Consider the following 17,446-nt stretch of genomic DNA (forward strand, 5'->3'; position numbering starts at 1 on the left):
AGAGCTTAAAATATATTCTCATAACAGTTAGGATGCGCTAAACTGTTTTGAACAAATGTAGCATGAGGGCCACTCTCTCTTTGCTTACATCAAGAAAGCTCGTGGTAACATAAGGGCAACTGACAAAGAGTTCGTGATAAGATTGCTAGACAAGGGTTGTTTGGAAATGATGTGATGCTTGGCAAGACTGTGCTTGATATGTATGCCAAGTGTGGTTCTCTCACTAAAATACCATACTTAGCGATGTTGTACATATTAGTGCACTCCAAGAGACAACATCCTAAGAAAGAAGCTTCTCAAGCATGCCCTCTTTAGACTTAGCTATTTGATCAAGCTACCTTGATAGCCACTTGCTGGAGAAGCTTTGCTTGTATCTTAATTTCGTTCCTGATTTGGATGCTTTTTTGTATATTACGGCTTTGGTACGAGATCGAAGATAACTAGTGCGCACCGACAACGATTATAGCTCTACATTAATCAACGATCGTGAAATAATATCGTATGAAACTCGTCGTATCATCGACTTGAGCATCACATACTGACAAAGCTATTCTTATTTTTATTTCTTTTATGTTCGAACAAACTAATGGCCACTTTCAACATTGAAGGTGTATCTTTGGTTCACTTTCGATACCAAGAGTGTTATTTGGAAAGCAGGGGGAAGGCATGTTCCCTTATGTTTATAAAATTTTGGGAAGGACTGTGCCAACTCCTCACCATACTTTATGTATGGTTTTTTTTTCACGCGCACAAACAAGCACAAAATTTGTATGACTTGAACAACGACGTGTAACTTAGATTCACATGTGTTAACCAATTTGTAATTATCCTTTTTGCGAGGTATTTAAAGATCTCCATTGATCATAAGCATAAGCATGTGGTTCATCGATATAGCAGACGTGCCTCCAACACCCTTTCCAAGTATGTTTACAGATTCATGTTCGTTCAATCAATTCAAGAAATTTATAAGTAAAACTGCACAGTTAGCTTTCGAGATATGTCAATCAAAACCGCCAAACATTTGCTATAGGTAACATGGCAAACCGAAACTTAGGAAAAACACGCCTAAGAAGAAGACGTGTTACAATAATCAAGACTTCATGTGTGTTCGAGCACACTTGTGCACTTGTACAAGCGGATACGGCTACTCAAACATTCTGGTTTTTTTTTTTTTGCTAAGGTTGGGTTCTTAAGGATTTTGTGTTTGAGGGAAGGGTTTGAACCGAGCTATCTACTCAAGAGCCAACCCAACAGGCTACACACCAACTTGCCACCTTTCTACTCTCCTTAAAAAACAGAAAAAAAGAAGTGTGGTAAGGCCCTTCTAGGGAGGAGAAATGAAAAAATGGTAGGAGTAGTCTCTCTTTTGGATCTGTTGGTGTGCTGTGAGCCATTGCCTTCACCCTCGGGTTTGGGGGGCTTTGGGCTTTCCCGCGCCTCATATCCCTGTCGTGCCCTAGTCTTGCCAGACCCATCTGCTGCACTGCACTGTAGCGCACCTTTATTTCTTGCCTCTTTCACCCCAATCCATCATCTCCCAAAACCCCACCATTTTCATCCCTGCATTGCCCCCTGTCGTCTCTGGATCAGGACTTCAGTTGGCTTTGCCTCTGCATTTGCCACAGCCATGGCTATTGTGTTCCCCTGGGCACGCTAACACGCCCCTCTACCATGACCAAGATCGAGTCAGGATCACGAACGAGTGCCGACACCGGTTCTTTCTTCACAGGGATCGACTCTTCAGGCGGCAGGAATGCAGACGAGCCTGTGGCTATGAGAAAAGAGGAGGAAAGAGGGAGCTCAGCAGCAGCTCTTCCTTTGATCGTAGCTCTCAACTGCCTAGAAGACTACAATCTAGAGGAGGAAGCGCTCGCAGGCGTAGCCCACATACAGCACGTTGGCCTCACGCAGGTTTCTGATGGAAAAATTGAAGCCGCCATCGCCGTCCTCTTGCATTCGCTCTCTTTTCTTCCGCGGGCCGCACAGCGCCGCCTGCAGCCATGGCAACTCATCCTGTGCCTCGGATCGGTTGACAAAGCGGCTGATTCTTCGCTCGCCAACGAATTAGGGCTTCACCTTCTCCATGTAGACACCGGGCGGGCTGAAGAAATCGCAGACACTGTCATGGCTCTGGTTTTAGGGTTGCTCCGGCACACGCATGTTCTCTCAGGGAGGGGCCTGTCGGGTTCAGGAGGGTGGCTTGGCACCATACAGCCTGTGTGCCGTGGGATGAGGCGATGCCGAGGCCTTGTGATGGGGATTGTTGGCCGATCGGCATCTGCCTGCGCTTTAGCATCCAGGACCCTAGCTTTCAAGATGAAGGTTCTCTATTTTGAGGTCGAAGAGGTATGCACAACACCAAATACCGAAGATACATCTTGGCGTCAGATTTATGGCAGTTGTTTTCCTTTTCTCTTTGCTGAAGGTTTCTTTCTGCTTTTTCATTTAATCTCTCCTTGCAGGGAAAGGATGGAGTTTTTCATGGACGGTTAAACTTTCCATCAGCTGCAAGGAAGGTGGAAAGCTTGAAGGAGCTTCTGGCAGCCAGTGACGTTGTGTCTTTGCATTGCTCCCTCACAACAGAAACAGTGCAGTTGATCAATGCAGATGCCCTGCAGCATATCAAACCAGGTAAGACACTGGTTAATTCCCCTCTCAGTCCTTTGCAGCTTAAACTGTTCTGTTTGTTACAGAACCTAACAGTCAAATAATTGCCTGTGTCTAGGAGCTCTGCTTGTGAATTCCAGCAGCAGCCACCTGCTGGATGACTGTGCCTTGAAGCAAGCGCTGATTGATGGAACTGTTGCGGGGTGTGCTTTGGATGGTGTGGAAGGCCCTCAATGGATGGAAGCATGGGTAAGATTTTAATCTTATCTCTTGCCCAAGAAGTCTTTTTTCCGAAGAAGTGGTTCAGGAGTTATATGGGCTGTAGCATCTTAATTATCTCTGTATTATTGTAAAAAATGTGTTGCAAGATTTGTGTCAACTATAAGTTACTATAAAGAAAAGATTTCTCCCTCTGAGAGTGGATGACTTGATTGACAGACTGCAAGGCGCAGTTTATTTTATAAAGATTGACTTGTGTACTAGAGAGACTAGTGCTGAGCAAAGACAGATAATTGTGACGATTTTCCTTCCACGTGCTTCTTCTGGCTGACTGCCACATGGCACATGTGCTTGTCTTGGGGCCTCTCCAACTCTTGTCCAATGTTGGCCAACCTGCACCATAAGTGGGGTGATCTACCTTCAGAAATAGTCAGTGACAAGGACTTGAAATTTTTATGACAGATCCAAACAACGGCACGTCACATTATGTATGGAATACCTTTTGTGTCCAATCTCAAAGCGAGGTTTCTTTCACATCAGTACATGACCAATTTGGAGGATGAGTTTTACAAAATCTCCCCCAATGGGTCTCCAATGTTGACCTATTCCAGTAAGGTCATTACCATGGTAGAACAGCTAGGAAGTCAAAAGAAGAGAAGCTTAAATAGTTTCTTAGGGGCTTGGATAAACACTTAGTTTGCTGTACGGAATTTCAAGCCTTAGTTAGATAACCGGGTTGTGATTTTGGCTTAGAATCAAGGGACAATAGTGAATGGAGACAAGTCCAAGCAAATCCAGACAAGCCCCAAACCCCAACAGTAGCTGTAGTTATCATCCTAGCTGGGTAAGGAAGCACATAATAACAAATACAATGAGGATAGGAAAGAGTCTCAGAGGGTGGGAAGAAGAAAACATAGACAAAGCCTAAGCAAACGCCCAAGGAGAAGACCAAGGAGAGCATTACTGTCACAAACGGGGGCGTGGTTATACAGAATTTAATACTGAAATCACAAGATTTATCATCCTTTGATCATTGCCATATCCCACATACATAGCCATAACAATTGATTATAAAATGTGGAAGTATTAAAAAGAGATGATACTGCACTAGGAACCAGAAGATGGGGTGGTTCCCCCCTCCTCCAAGGATATGTATTGCCTTAAGGGAGTAAGAATTTTACAAGTACATAAAACGGGTGGATGGGCCCAGCCATACACCATCGTTTCTTTCAAAATTTTTGAAAACAACTTACAAACACTGTACTTGCCTACAAGTAGCCCAGCTACAAGTTAGCAATATGGTGCCCAGCACCCTTCACCAGGATTGCCCAGCAATCCCGGTTTCTTCAAATGTAGCTTAACTTCAATAATATCAACCACCTAATGGCTGAAAATCAGCCTTAAGACAATGCCCAGCACTTCCCAAGGGTTCTCCCGCATAGAACTTGTAGCAAGCGGACCCAAGATGATTCTTCCACAGCTTCAATCTTGGGAATAGTCTTCTTCTTCTTCTTCTTCTAGCTGGAAATAAAAACACTATGTATGGTTGGAAAAATACTCTAGAATATGTGCATTAGATAGAGCAATAAACAAAGGCCAAGAAGTACTCTTGAATGAGGCTAGAATTTTGAATTTAGAGTTCTATTCAGCCTAGAAGGAGGCCCCTAGATGAAGAGGAGGAGTGGAGGTTATTGCTCATGAAAAGATGTGGTAGCGAGAGGTTTGTGCAAGACTTTTGGATCAAAGAATGGCTATTAGCAAAGTAGCAACTCGTGTAGCTAAAAGAGAAGGAAAAGTTTACTTTTTATCTTTTTCTTTTGAGTTAACTAGCTTGCATGACTCTTTTGGAGAAAAGTGAGCTTGCATGCTTTACTCTTAAGAAAAGTAAGCTTGCATGGCACACTTTTAGATGCATGAAAGATAAAGCACATAATGCATGCATGTAGCCGAAAAAGCTTGCATGTCGCATGCATGGGGGTTTTTGGCCATGCATGTCCCATGTATGGGGGTTTCTAACTATGCATGTCTCATGCATGGAGGTTTCTCATCATGGAGAAGAAGTTTATCAACAATACTTAGCTAGACTGTCATGCATGGAGGTTTCTCATCATGGAGAAGAAGTTTATCAACAATACTTAGCTAGACTGTCATTGCATGCATGCATAGAGATAGAAAACCCGCATAAGAGTGGGTTGCCTTCACAATGTCAATCATTCATGTACAAATCCATCAATACAAGTTAATTGAAGACAGGTTATGCAACATGCTAACCCATGGGTGCAATCCAGGCGACCCCAAATCCATGAGCTTCTCATGCAATAAAATACAAGCATTGTCCAGGCAAAGAAAACAATACACGCAAATAAAAATAAGCCATGTACACAAATGTATGCATTTAAACACATAATTTGGAAGAAACCCCATCTATTTTTATGTACTTGATATTTACAAGGACTATGGTATTTGGCTCTCCAAGATCCATCAAATATCCATGGCATTATATATTGCATTTGGTTGTCCATGATCCATTAAATGCTTAACATGCTTCTATGCAGCCAGGGTCTCGTAGATACAGCTAGTATACAATGTACACATACATGGGAAGCTTAACCATAAACATTCCATGGCTACATGTAGTGTCCAACACCCATGTCCATGGATAATAGAGAATTTACAATACGAATCTTGAGAAATTAGGGAGTAGTTACAGTTATTGGAGATTATCTCTAGCCAGACGAGCAAAAGTGATACCAGGTGGAGAACCAATGTTTCTTCTGCTATCAAGTGGACCATAGTAAGAAGGATTGTATTAAGTGACAGGCTGAGAAAGCTGTGAAGACGTTCTCTACAGTGGCCCCACGGTCGAAAGTACCTCTATCCTCCACTCTCAATTTTGAATACTGTTTAGGTGTTGCTTGCTTTGAATCTAGTATCGCCAACGGTATTTGATGATAAGCAGGAGATCGAGGCTGAAGGGATGACAAAAGCTTGATCTGTGCCTATGGCATAATGAAGAGACAACAATTCATTGTCCTTCTTGACAAGGGTAGCTCTGAGGACGCCATCTCTTCACAGTACATGCTAAGTTGGGTTGTATCTTAGTAACACACCATCTAGTAGTGGACGGATTTACTCCTGGTCTCTGCATGCACATTACTCACAAAGCTCAACAGTTGAGTTTCATGTTCAAAAGGTCACATTTCAGCGGAGACTTCATTGTTTCACCACTTTTGGGGTGTGACATGATTCTTGACGTCCAATGGTTTTTGGAATTTTCGCTCACCCATCTTGGATTGGTGGCAGGACACCTTTACTATTGTTGACGGTTATCAAAGTGTCATAATTCATGGGGATAGGAGTATTCCTAGAATCCCACTCATTTTGCATGTTGTCATGTGCATCCCGCACTTGGATGCCATGTAGACATATCTAAACAAGAAGGTGCAAGACCTTGGGTGGAAACTTGGTCCCATTTGAGCCCAGTCCGGGACGAGTCAGCCAGGGTTCCACTCCATTCGTCCGAGGTTAGGTGTGCATTGTCCTGCACATGAAACAGTGCCAGTCCGCGTTGCGAGTCTCCCTCTGCACATGAAACATGCTAGACATCTGTGTAGGTTGCATGTAGAAGAGGGCATCCCTTAGGGCTACCCCAGAAAGGGGGTATTATATCCCATGTTTGGGAAGAGGGGCCAGGTAGGCCTCAGGGCTTTATTAGCATTAAATGCTACTTTAACAGGTCGTGGGTCTCTTTTTAGCAAACCGACCGTGATAAACCAGCCCACTAGCATCTCTAGGGGGCATAAATACCCAAGGCATAATTTAGTCCTACTCATCTCATATTTCACCAAGTGCTGAAGCCACCCAAGGGGCCAGGACAACCAAGGAGAAGCTAGGGTGGATTCTGCAGGTCAAGGGTAGAGGATTATCCTCAGCTAAGAAGGTTCAGGTTTAGTCTTTTCTTTCAGATTTTGCATCATTCTAATAAAAACAAATACACCATCCGTGGTGGGGGCCCTATAGAGGATATTCGGGACCCTATAGAGGGTATTCGGGACCCAATACGGTGTCCTCTTCTCTCTCTCTCTCTCTCTCTCTCTATTTTTTGCACATCTATATTCAGTTTTGTGTGTTATTTTCGTTGTGAAATGTGTGCTGATTTCTGAGCATTGAAGTTACCGATCTCCCTTGAAGCTTCCGCATGTTACAGTGGTGTCAGTCTTGCGTCCAAAGCTGCAAGGTATCGCTCATGTTCCACGCGTCGCATGGCGTCATCTTCACGTTGTCGGATCTCCAATGTACGCATCTGCAACTCAAGCATCGAACTTGGCTGCGGTCGTGACCCTTCAAAAGGGTCCCTGTGTAGAGGATTTGGAATCTGGGAAACGGAAGGAGAGGGAGGAGGGAAGAGGAGACGGAAAACACGGAGCTGGAGAACGGGTGTGCTCTTCCAGAGCCAGTATGTGTGCCTTTTGCTCTTCCAACTTGGTACTCTGGTCTGCGATTGCTTGCATCATCTGTTGGAACATCTCTTTCAGCAAAATCAAGATAGGAGCTAAGCATGCGGTGATCTATGTCTATAGTCAACTTCATGTAGAAACACCTTTAGCATAACGATTGGTAGGTCTCCTTCCATGGTTCCAAGGCATCATGTTGAGGGATGTGAATGGGGAATTTTTCCAAGGTATGATGGGTTGCTTGACAATTTGGAACTCATGTTAAGGAAAAGAGTTTTTATTTGACATTTGGATCATTTCATATCGACGAATCTGGACTTCTTTGATATCTATCTTGATGGATACTAAAGACTTGGATTGAACCCTATGTGGTGCGCATGCGAAATTGAAACATGAAGCATGGTTCATCATGTGAGAAACCAATGTGGACAGCACAAAGGGTGGTCCCTCGAGCGTATGTCTGCGGGATTCAGTGCTCATGAAGCGTCAGATAGACCAGGCGGTGGCTGGTGGCTACAAAAGCTTGTAGTGCGAGTATTCTTTGACTTGAAGAGCGGTGCTCGCATTCACGGTTGTGGCGGGATGCTATAGATAGGAGTGGTACTTCTAATTGGACGAGCCAAGCTCGTATGATTGGTACTTGTCTAACTCTTGTATTAACTTGCAAAGAGATTTATGATGGTTTGTGTATGTATATGGATCATATTGGTGGTGCACATATTGGAGTCCAAGAACATAGCAAAATGTTTTGTGCATGCGCATGGATCATATGGGCAGCGCCCATATAAAGTTCACTGGCATCGCAGAAGAGTTGAAAGTCTCATGAACATGGTGGTATCTTGCTGAAAAATTGATGGAATGATTGGTGGTCATCGCAGTTAATGGATTTATGGATTTCTTGCCTTACGTATGGCTTTGATTTTTAGTAGTTGATCTCTTATTCTATGGAACAACATAGTTGGCTCTTATGTGTGTGCTTGACAAGAACTTGGATTTGAATGGATCCGACATTATGAAATATGCTACTCAAAACTGAAATTTTCTATAAACTATTGTTATCTTACAGTTGCAGACAATTGCTTATGAGAGAAGGGGGGGATGTCACCATTTGGTCCACCCTTATGATTTGGACAGTGTTCTTGTGACAGCAGCCCACTCTTTGCCACATATCAACACCAGTGTTTTATCATCAGCTCATATCTTGGGAGAGCAGCCCACTCTCTGCTACAACATATCTGCGTTTTCTTCTACAGTTCACCTTGGGACAACAACCCTCTCTGCTCACCATCTCACATCATCGGGACGGCAGCCCTTTCTGCTTATCTTCATCGAGATGGCAGCCCTCTCTGCTCCTCACCACCACTCAAGTACTGCAGCACCCTTGTCACCAGAGCTTGCACCACTACACCACTCAGGACGGTAGCCATCTCTGCTCTTCATCACCCCTTGGGTACCGCAACACCCTTGTCACCAGAGTCTGCATTACTTCTCCTTTCGCTGCCCACTACCACCTCGGAGTGCCTTTGCATCCCACTCACAAGAGCGTTCGACACGGAGTGCCTTTGCCTCACATCGATGCGAGCCTTTGTCACCGGCCGTGCTTCAGTTCCGACATCGTCTTTGCTTCTGCACCGGTCTTCTTCACAGAGTCCCCTCACATCAGAGGACCTCTTGTACACATTTTTGCTCACCATCATATATACACTCACTTAGCCATTTCATGCTATGTTGTTTTGCTCTGATCTCTCGTACATCTAGTCCTTTTGTCTTTTTGTCCTCACATCCCCAACCCTTGGCACACATACACAGATATGCTCACAAGCATAAATCAAATGAATTAATCAATGCACTAACAGTTCCTTGGTTTTGACACCGATTTCTTGGTTTTTTACACCGGTTCCTACTATAGTTCAACTATCCATGTCAGTGTATGACTATGGTGGACTAGCAGTATTCATATCCATGTACTTTGTTCTAATTTCCTTCATTGATAAATAGTGCCTCCATGAGATGGCTAGTCCCATGACTCTTGTACAAAAGATTTAGTGTTGCTCAATCTTAGAGTTGCTCCTTTTGGATACAACTTGGACAACCACCCTCGAGTTCTAGAATACTCAATTCCTTGATGTTGAATATAAACCTTGAGCATTCTCCTTTGTTCCTGGTTCCTTGGATGTCAAAATACAAAGGCCGGTGACATCCCTCGGCTTCTAATTAGTTGTCATTAACAGAAGTTCTCATCCACCCACTAGGCATCCATAGCCGAATAATTCTTGAACTTGACAAGGTACTTTCTAGTAACCTTGCCAAGTAGAATACTCAATTCCTTGATGTTGAATATAAACCTTGAGCATTCTCCTTTGTTCCTGGTTCCTTGGATGTCAAAATACAAAGGCCGGTGACATCCCTTGGCTTCTAATTAGTTGTCATTAACAGAAGTTCTCATCCACCCACTAGGCATCCATAGCCGAATAATTCTTGAACTTGACAAGGTACTTTCTAGTAACCTTGCCATGCGATCCCCTTCTTTCCTTATGAAAGACAATCTAATCTAGTTTAAGAACTTCCTCTAGCTCTTCAACTTCTAGTGGATCATCGTTCATTGGTTCCAAAGGTTCGGGACCCTTATATAAGCTTTTAGGAAACACATGAAAAGCATTGCGAATCTCCAATGATCGGGTAATGCTTGTTTGAAATCCACATTGTTGGTTCATGGGTGGTCTGGGCTGTTCTTGCGGTGAGTCCTTGATGCCAGATCTTGCTCCTTAATGCTTCTTGCAGATCTGAGAGACGAGTTGTTGGGAGGGGGAGTGCGGCATGCTTTTAAATAGCAAAGTGTTGACCAGCCCCATGTCCTGATTTGGGCTGCCCAATCTGCTCATTTGCTTTCAGACAGCCCCTTTGTGCTCACTGCTGCCTGACCAGCCCTGCCTCCTGCCTGTGCTGTCCAGCCTGCCCAGATGGGTCCAAATCTCCCTGGATGGTTACTCTTACTGCCTGGAATTTGCTTTTGGGTTGTCCAGCAACTTGTTTGTCCTGTAAACTGTCCACACATCCAGTGCCCAGTTCTTAGTCTAGTAAGCTGTGTTGACCCTTCTACAAAGTTCCACTCCAAGTGGGTTACAAAATTGTGTGGGACTTGGCACTTAATAACGACTCACAGATCTACCCTACAGTACCCTGATGGCAGTTGGAGATTGGTCCCTAGACAAGGGCTCTCAAAATGCCCAGTGCACATCCCTAACCCAAAAGGTAATTCATGGCCGGCATGATTGTCTCCAAATAAACTTTAGTTTAATCTTGAAAAGGCCATCCATAATTTTTACCAATTCTTAACCCGTCGATGAAGATATTTTGTCAGAGCTGATGGTTTGACAACAATTAAATTAACGATTATTTATTGTTGTTATTACTTTCGTGTTCAATCATTGATCTTGCCTGTTTTGAAAATACTGATCAAAACCTTAGTTTCCAATCTTTGGGACCACGGTCTTATCTGTTGTTCAGGTAGACCATGGACACGATATTTGGTATTATTGAAGCACCTACGACTCGTTTCGACAGTTTTGAGATGTGAGTCTTTAGAATCTTGAATATCTGAGAAGTTATCTGAGAGAACTTGATTATCAAGGGATTTTAATCCCTAGGTTTGGGAGTGAGCATTGGGTTTGTGAACCCCATGGTTTTTTCCCAAAGTAACATAACTTTGCAAAACCTTAAAATCTTGGAATTGTTCTTGGACTATGACATTGTAATAAAGTCCTCAAATCAACTTGGATTGGTACTGGATAGAGTCTGTTTTCAAGTTGACAAGCCTTTGACACGAACAGGCTTGTTGGCGATATGTTTTGTAATATGATGACCTTAAGTTTTCTAGTTAATATATAAGTGTTCACTTCTTGAATGTTTCCAAAGTCAACAAGCCTGCCTTTTTTTTTCCTGATTCGTACAAGTGCTCCCTGCTGATGCTATTGGAAGTGTGTTTTTATGACGAAGTTGTTGTGCAGTAGGGCTTGGTGTTGTATCTTGTTAGTGTGAGTTGCAAGGCAACAATTTTCAGGGTTCGTTTTAAACTGGATTCTTGCTATTCTAGGCAGAAAAACATAGAAAAGAAAATGCAGCTATTGTTTTTTTGCATGCAAAACTTCAGGCCAAAGTTACTGTCTTCTTTTGCAGGTCAGAGAGATGCCAAATGTCTTGATTTTACCTCGAAGTGCTGACTATAGTGAGGAAGTGTGGATGGAAATTCGGGCAAAAGCTGTCACAATTTTGCGGTCGTTTTTACTAGATGGAGTGGTTCCCAGCAGTGCTGTGTCTGATGAGGAAGATGATGATAGAGATTATGCTTGGCAAGAAGAGAGGCAGGATAAACAAGAGAAGGACACACTTGTGTGGTCCAGTGATGCGAAACCTTTGTTGGGGGATACTCAACCAGGACAGGAGCTCCGGCCCAAGCAAATGTATTTCAACACCCCAGATCCTCGTATTCAAGATGGTGGAGTCTCACAATCTCTTAGTCAACGTGATAGTAGGAGTCATGGTAAAGGTGCAGGGAAAAAGGGGAAGAAGAGACCAGGTCGCAGGAAGTCCCAACGAAGTGCAGATTCTTTAGCAACAGAAAGAGAGACTAACTGGGTTGCATTGCAACGTGATGATCGTGGTGCAAGTATTAGTGGAAGGGATCAGGTGCTCAGCTCCAGCTCCCGGTTTGCATCACCAGAGGATTCAAAGTCTAAAAGAGGAGAGTACCCTCTTGCTGAAGAGGTCATGTCTGAAAGACGAAGCTCATTAAGTTTCAACAAGGGGCAGGCAATTGACCTACTCAAAGAGGGTTATGTTGTTGCTTTACGAGCAGAAGATGGGTCTGGTTACCATGTGGCAAGGCAATGGGGTCCAGGCCGTGGATGGTGTCTTGACACAATGTGTAATGTTACCACTCGTGATCCAGCAGCGCAGTTCCTTGTGGTTTTACGAAATCGGGTAACAATTTTCTTTCTTCCTGTGTTTACTGAATGAAGTATTTTAAAACCCAATTGAAAGTAAGTCAGTACTATGTAAGATCACCCTGAACTTTGAAGTTCAAGCTCCTCTTTGATTGCAATCAAGTCAAATTTCTTGCTTCTATAGGAGAGGATTGGTTTGCGGTCTCTGGCGGCTGGGGGAAAGCTCTTACAAGTAAGGTTTATTAGCTTGTTTTTCTTTTAAGTTTTATTGTAGGCTGCTGGGTGATCTCATATACCATTAACTATGACATGATAACCTCTCCTAGCATGTGATCTCTTTTTTTCACTGTTTCTGATCTGAACTTTTAGAGAAGTTCCCCTCTCCTTTTCAGGCCAACAAAAAAATGGAGCTTGTGTTTGTTAATCATACATTTGATGTATGGGAGAGCTGGGTGCTAGAAGGCACAGTGTTAGAGGAATGCAGACTAACCAATAGCAAATTTCGCACAGTAAGTCTTTGTTACAGTTCCGATCTATTCTGCAAATTGCACTCACAGTTTTTGTCAAGAAAAATGATTGCTGGAATTGACCTTTTGCAAGGTTTCTTTTTTTCATGTAAAACCATTTTATTGTTGGTCAATGCCATGATGGTTTCATGTAGTGCTCCGGCACAGATTTTTAGTGTGTCAACTTACCCATTCTGACCTGTGGGGTTAAGGCACATAGTTGTATTGTGGTGCCACAAGGCAGAGGCCAGATATCATTTACCGCAGAAAGGGAGGGATTTACTAAACCTTGATCTCTGGTTCAGAGGGTGGTGATATCTCGAACCTGCTATTACTCGGCTTTTGTTGATGTTATGTGGAGGACCAAAATAGCAGAATGTGTAGCACGAGATGCCAGACCTTTTTGTATCAAGGGATGTTTGATATAGCGAAGCAGATTTCCAAAAAATATGTTTTGAAGTGCACCTGTGCTATAGCTGCAAATCAAAGCAACTGAAGTGCGAATGCTTCTAGATGGTGACTCCTTGTGTGCCCTCGCTGGCTACTAGATTGGAAGCTCCCAATGCTAGATGTGGTAATGCGAGTCCTTAGAGTAAAGGAGAGATTATTGCGAACTCTTATTCTGCTTTTGTGTGTAAAGATGGTTGTAACCTTTACTGATAGCATTCAAAACTAAATGTGATTCTTGCAAGGCTAGCAATTAATTTATCTAACTTCTTCCTGCAGGTTTCCTTGAAAATTGCTGTGGAGATTTTGGCAGTTATAGGAGAAGAAGATGGTGTTGCGCGATGGCTGAGTTAGATTTTAGCGATGGAGTGGTGAAGATAAGATGCTTTTTCAGTTTTTATTTTGTAATTTTAATTGTTTTTAAAAGGAAGGGCTATACTGCTGTATACTAATAGCTGTTAGAGGTCAGGCAACAAGTTTTTATGTTCCTAATTGAAGAGTAATTTTAGTTTGTTTTACTTCAATAGAAAATAAAATAACGAAGTCTCTTTCCTTTTGTTATTATGAAGTTGTGTTCTCAACGATTGGCTTCTGTAGCGAGCTCTCTGTACCATTCCCTTCGTGCAACATTGGGCTCAAACTTCATAGCTCTCTCGATCATTTTGTAGAGTTCATTTTTAGCCCTTAGAAGCTATGGAAGAGAATTATCCCCCCTTTAAATAGAGTGAAGCACCATGAAAGCTCCACATTTCCTAAATTTAAGACAACAAAAGTCCCTTAGGACTCCTCTAATTGCACCGGAAGATGATGCCAATAATGGAAAAAATGTGTGCATATCAACCTCATTAATGTGTAATAGGAACCTATACACATTCTCGGTCACAAGTATAGTTTCTTTTTGTAGATTCACATTGTGTCATGATGTTCTAGCCAGAACTGTATTTAAGCGATGCTGTCTAACATGACTGTCTAGCATGAATAAATCCTTGCATACATATTTCCTAAAACCACAAACTCGTAGCATGCCTAACATATCTATCTTGATTTCTGTAGAAAATGAAATCACTTGATTGACATGCATAGAAAAACGTCACAGTATATTGTAACATAGTGATACCAATCTTTGGCATGTATCTTAAATAGAGATTAAACTATCACCCTCGAAATCCAGCCCCATGTAGTATGCACTCTCAAAGTTTTGAAGTGATTCTAGGCACATAATGACCAGTCTTAAGTTTTCTTTTTTAAAGGTGCAATTTGATTTTTGATTTAAAGTACCATTAAAGCCTAATCCTGCTCTGGCTCAGAAACATGCCACTGTGAGGTGACACGTCGGAAAGCCACTGCTGTCCATCTTCAAACTGAAGAAGCATATGATAAGCACAAAAGCATATTAAGCTCACTCATGTCATGTAGACGGTGCTTTTAAGAAGTATTCTTCTTCAGTTCTTTCTGAAGAGCACGCACGAAGTGTCCAACACTTGTCGCAGAAGATACAAAACGCTTGTACGTAGTGATGATAGAGGTAGAGGAAAGCCACTAATGTCACCTCCAAGGTGCAGCTTACATGGTGGATCTGGGGTTCAGCATGGATGGAAATATAGGGATTCAGAGGTCATCGTGGGATGGAATGGTGTACGCCCACATTGGGTGCCAAATGTAGAGACAAAGGAGCAAATTGAATATTTAAGATTATCTTTGAATTTTCCCTTTTTGCTTTGAATAATGTATCCAAAGAGTCCCAAGCTTCTTTTAATATGGTTGTGGATGCTATGAATGCATCATCATAGTCACCACAAAATACAAATAATCCAAGTTCATCAGTGGTTTTTCATCTCTCCTTTTATGGCACTGTGCTCTTATGTGGCACTCTCTTCTTGATGTTGGGGCGCACATTGTTAGTAACTCTTTGAAGAATTTAATCAATGATGAATAGGGGGCCGAAAAATGGTGGGGATTTCCTACACATAGCCTTGTAACAATGCAAGCTTTCTCTAGGTACACACTAGGTCCTTTCAAATAATTGACTTCTTGCTCAAGATGAACTATAAGTTACGTAGAACTTTTTTTTCCCCTTCACAACCAACTTCTTATTATTAGACAAGGCAATGCCTCACTTTGGACACTTACAAGGATACAATTGTGATTACTTGTTCTCTGCACCTGCTTATTTAGGTAGATATCTTTGCATGATGGCTCACTCCAAGTTGACATTTAGACATATCTTTGCATGATGACTCAGTCTAAGTTGACATTCAGGCACTCTAAGTTGATATCCCGAACAAACTTGTTTGCGTACACACTTAATCTTCCACTCTTTCACATACGTTGGGATGCCTTATATAAGCATTCTTTATTCTCTTACATTTAATTATTTGTTGACATTATTATCTTTGTGTTCTAGGAACAATGAAAATCTATTAACATAGTAGCACAATGAGTAATATCTTTTGCTTTACCAAAGAAGGGAGGGCTTTGCCAATATTTATTATGTTATATTTTGGTTTTTCATGGATTGATGATATTCCTTTGGTATACTTGTTGGTGCATCTTCTAGTCAACCAACCCAACATAAACATCATTCATGTGATTTGGTCGAGAAGTTGATGTTAGATATTCCACTCTATGGTTGATTGAGGATACGTGACACATCATTCTACTATGTTGGTAGTTAGTATCGTGGGTGATACCACACTAATACTAATGGACTAGTGTTATCGGTATATGAATTTGAGACCATGCTAGTGTTATTGTTATTGCCGGTGATTTATTGTGTTAAATATTGAGCTAGTGTATTACAAGTATTATGTGTATGTGCCTATGAGCATAATCATGTTGGGATCAATTGTTGAGGAGTCAAATTAATTATTCTAGCCAATGTGATTGACACTTGTAAGTAATAGATGTTGAGTAGTATGAGGGTACTTTATATCACCCACTATAGTAGCTCATGGCATGATGCGCCTGAACAAAAGTTTATTCATATAGATATCGGTATGAGCATGCTATGTGAGTACAGATCATGGTGTTACATGGAGTATTTATGACAGTTAATTTTCATATTTTTTTTGGCTTAAGGGGCATTGTATTTATAATGGCAATTTATATTCCACGTAGATATATGTACAAGATTAATTTGTTCATTGTCAAGGCAGTGCACAATGCACTAGGTAGGAGCCTAGATGGTGATCTAGTCAGACTTTGGATGAAGAATATACTAAGTGTAGAGGGTATGGATACTCACAAGCATATAGGATAACCAAAGCAATCTTGCCATGCCTTTTAAGAACATATAGGTTAGAATTAGAAGCAGTAAAACTAACCTTTTTGAAAAATTGGTTTATCATGTGATACCATGCCCTTGGGACCTATTTTAGCCTGTACAATGCCTTCTTTAGCATGTAAACTTTGTTTTTTGATTCGGGCATCTCAAAACCTGGTGGTTGAGTTACATATATCTCCTCCTTGAGACATCCGTTTAGAAATGCCGATTTGATATCCATGTGAAAAACTAGCCACTGTCTATGAGAAACCAAGGCAAGTACCACCCTGATAATTATGGTGCAAGTTGTGGGAGCAAAGGTTTCAACATAGTCGAAACCCTCCACTTCTGTGATCCTGAAGGCTCTAGGATCTCAGGTACTGGGGTTGCGCTCATCAAAGAGATGTTGTGCCTACTTTGGAAGTGGCTTTCCGTGTGGTGCAGCATTAGGTTAGTGTGGTGTGTAAGAGTCTTCTTCCTCTGAAACCTCCTCATCCTTAAGAGAAAATCTACTGATGGATGGGACTCATGGTGGGTTATTTCTCTGACTGATGATAGAGTGGATAGACATGTCTCCTTCCACTTAGTGTTACTGCTCCCATAAACACCACATCTCGGCTAGTGACTATCTTCTTTACCTTTGGATCATAGAGTCCATAAGCCTTTTGACTCTTGACTATATCTAAGACTATATCTAAGAAAGATACACTTCTTGCTTTTGGCATCAAGCTTCTTCCTGGATGCACGTAACATTCACAGTAAAATATTCTACAAAGAGACACTGAAGGTTTTTTACCAGACTAGGCCTCTTGCTGTGTGATACCTTTGAGCACATTTGTGTAGCTTTGATTGAGGAACTTTGCTCACTACTTCAGGCTAGAAAGTGTCTACAAACCCTTTTCCTTTTGACATGCATCGAGCCATCTCCAGGACGCTCAATTATAGCGTTCTACAACACCATTTTGCTGAGGTATGAAGTAGTGGTGAGTTGGTGCTTGATGCCTTTCT

The 17,446-nt window shown here is 42.1% G+C and overlaps 1 protein-coding gene across 6 annotated transcripts; it reads left to right on the top strand.

Annotated features, from left to right (window-relative positions):
* Positions 1-1,350: 1,350 nt before the first annotated feature.
* LOC147634653 (C-terminal binding protein AN-like) lies at positions 1,351-13,740 on the top strand. 6 transcript variants are annotated; one of them, XR_015266770.1, is made up of 8 exons: positions 1,362-2,346; positions 2,463-2,631; positions 2,726-2,856; positions 11,457-12,260; positions 12,408-12,455; positions 12,598-12,732; positions 13,035-13,303; positions 13,456-13,740. XR_015266770.1 is itself a non-coding variant. In XM_086803789.1 (7 exons), exons 1-7 carry the CDS (start codon positions 1,672-1,674, stop codon positions 13,528-13,530), a joined length of 2,019 nt encoding a protein of 672 aa, XP_086659915.1. In that variant the 5' UTR covers positions 1,351-1,671; the 3' UTR covers positions 13,531-13,740. The 6 variants fall into 6 exon arrangements, 4 of the variants coding, with proteins under 4 accessions (XP_086659915.1, XP_086659913.1, XP_086659912.1 ...); XR_015266771.1 differs by having other exon boundaries at positions 12,616-12,732; XM_086803789.1 differs by lacking the exon at positions 13,035-13,303 and having other exon boundaries at positions 1,351-2,346; positions 12,616-12,732.
* Positions 13,741-17,446: the final 3,706 nt, after the last annotated feature.

This window comes from Cibotium barometz, chromosome 10, assembly GCF_041138505.1.
Source record: "Cibotium barometz isolate CiBa-2024 chromosome 10, ASM4113850v1, whole genome shotgun sequence".
Classification (NCBI taxonomy): domain Eukaryota; kingdom Viridiplantae; phylum Streptophyta; class Polypodiopsida; order Cyatheales; family Cibotiaceae; genus Cibotium; species Cibotium barometz.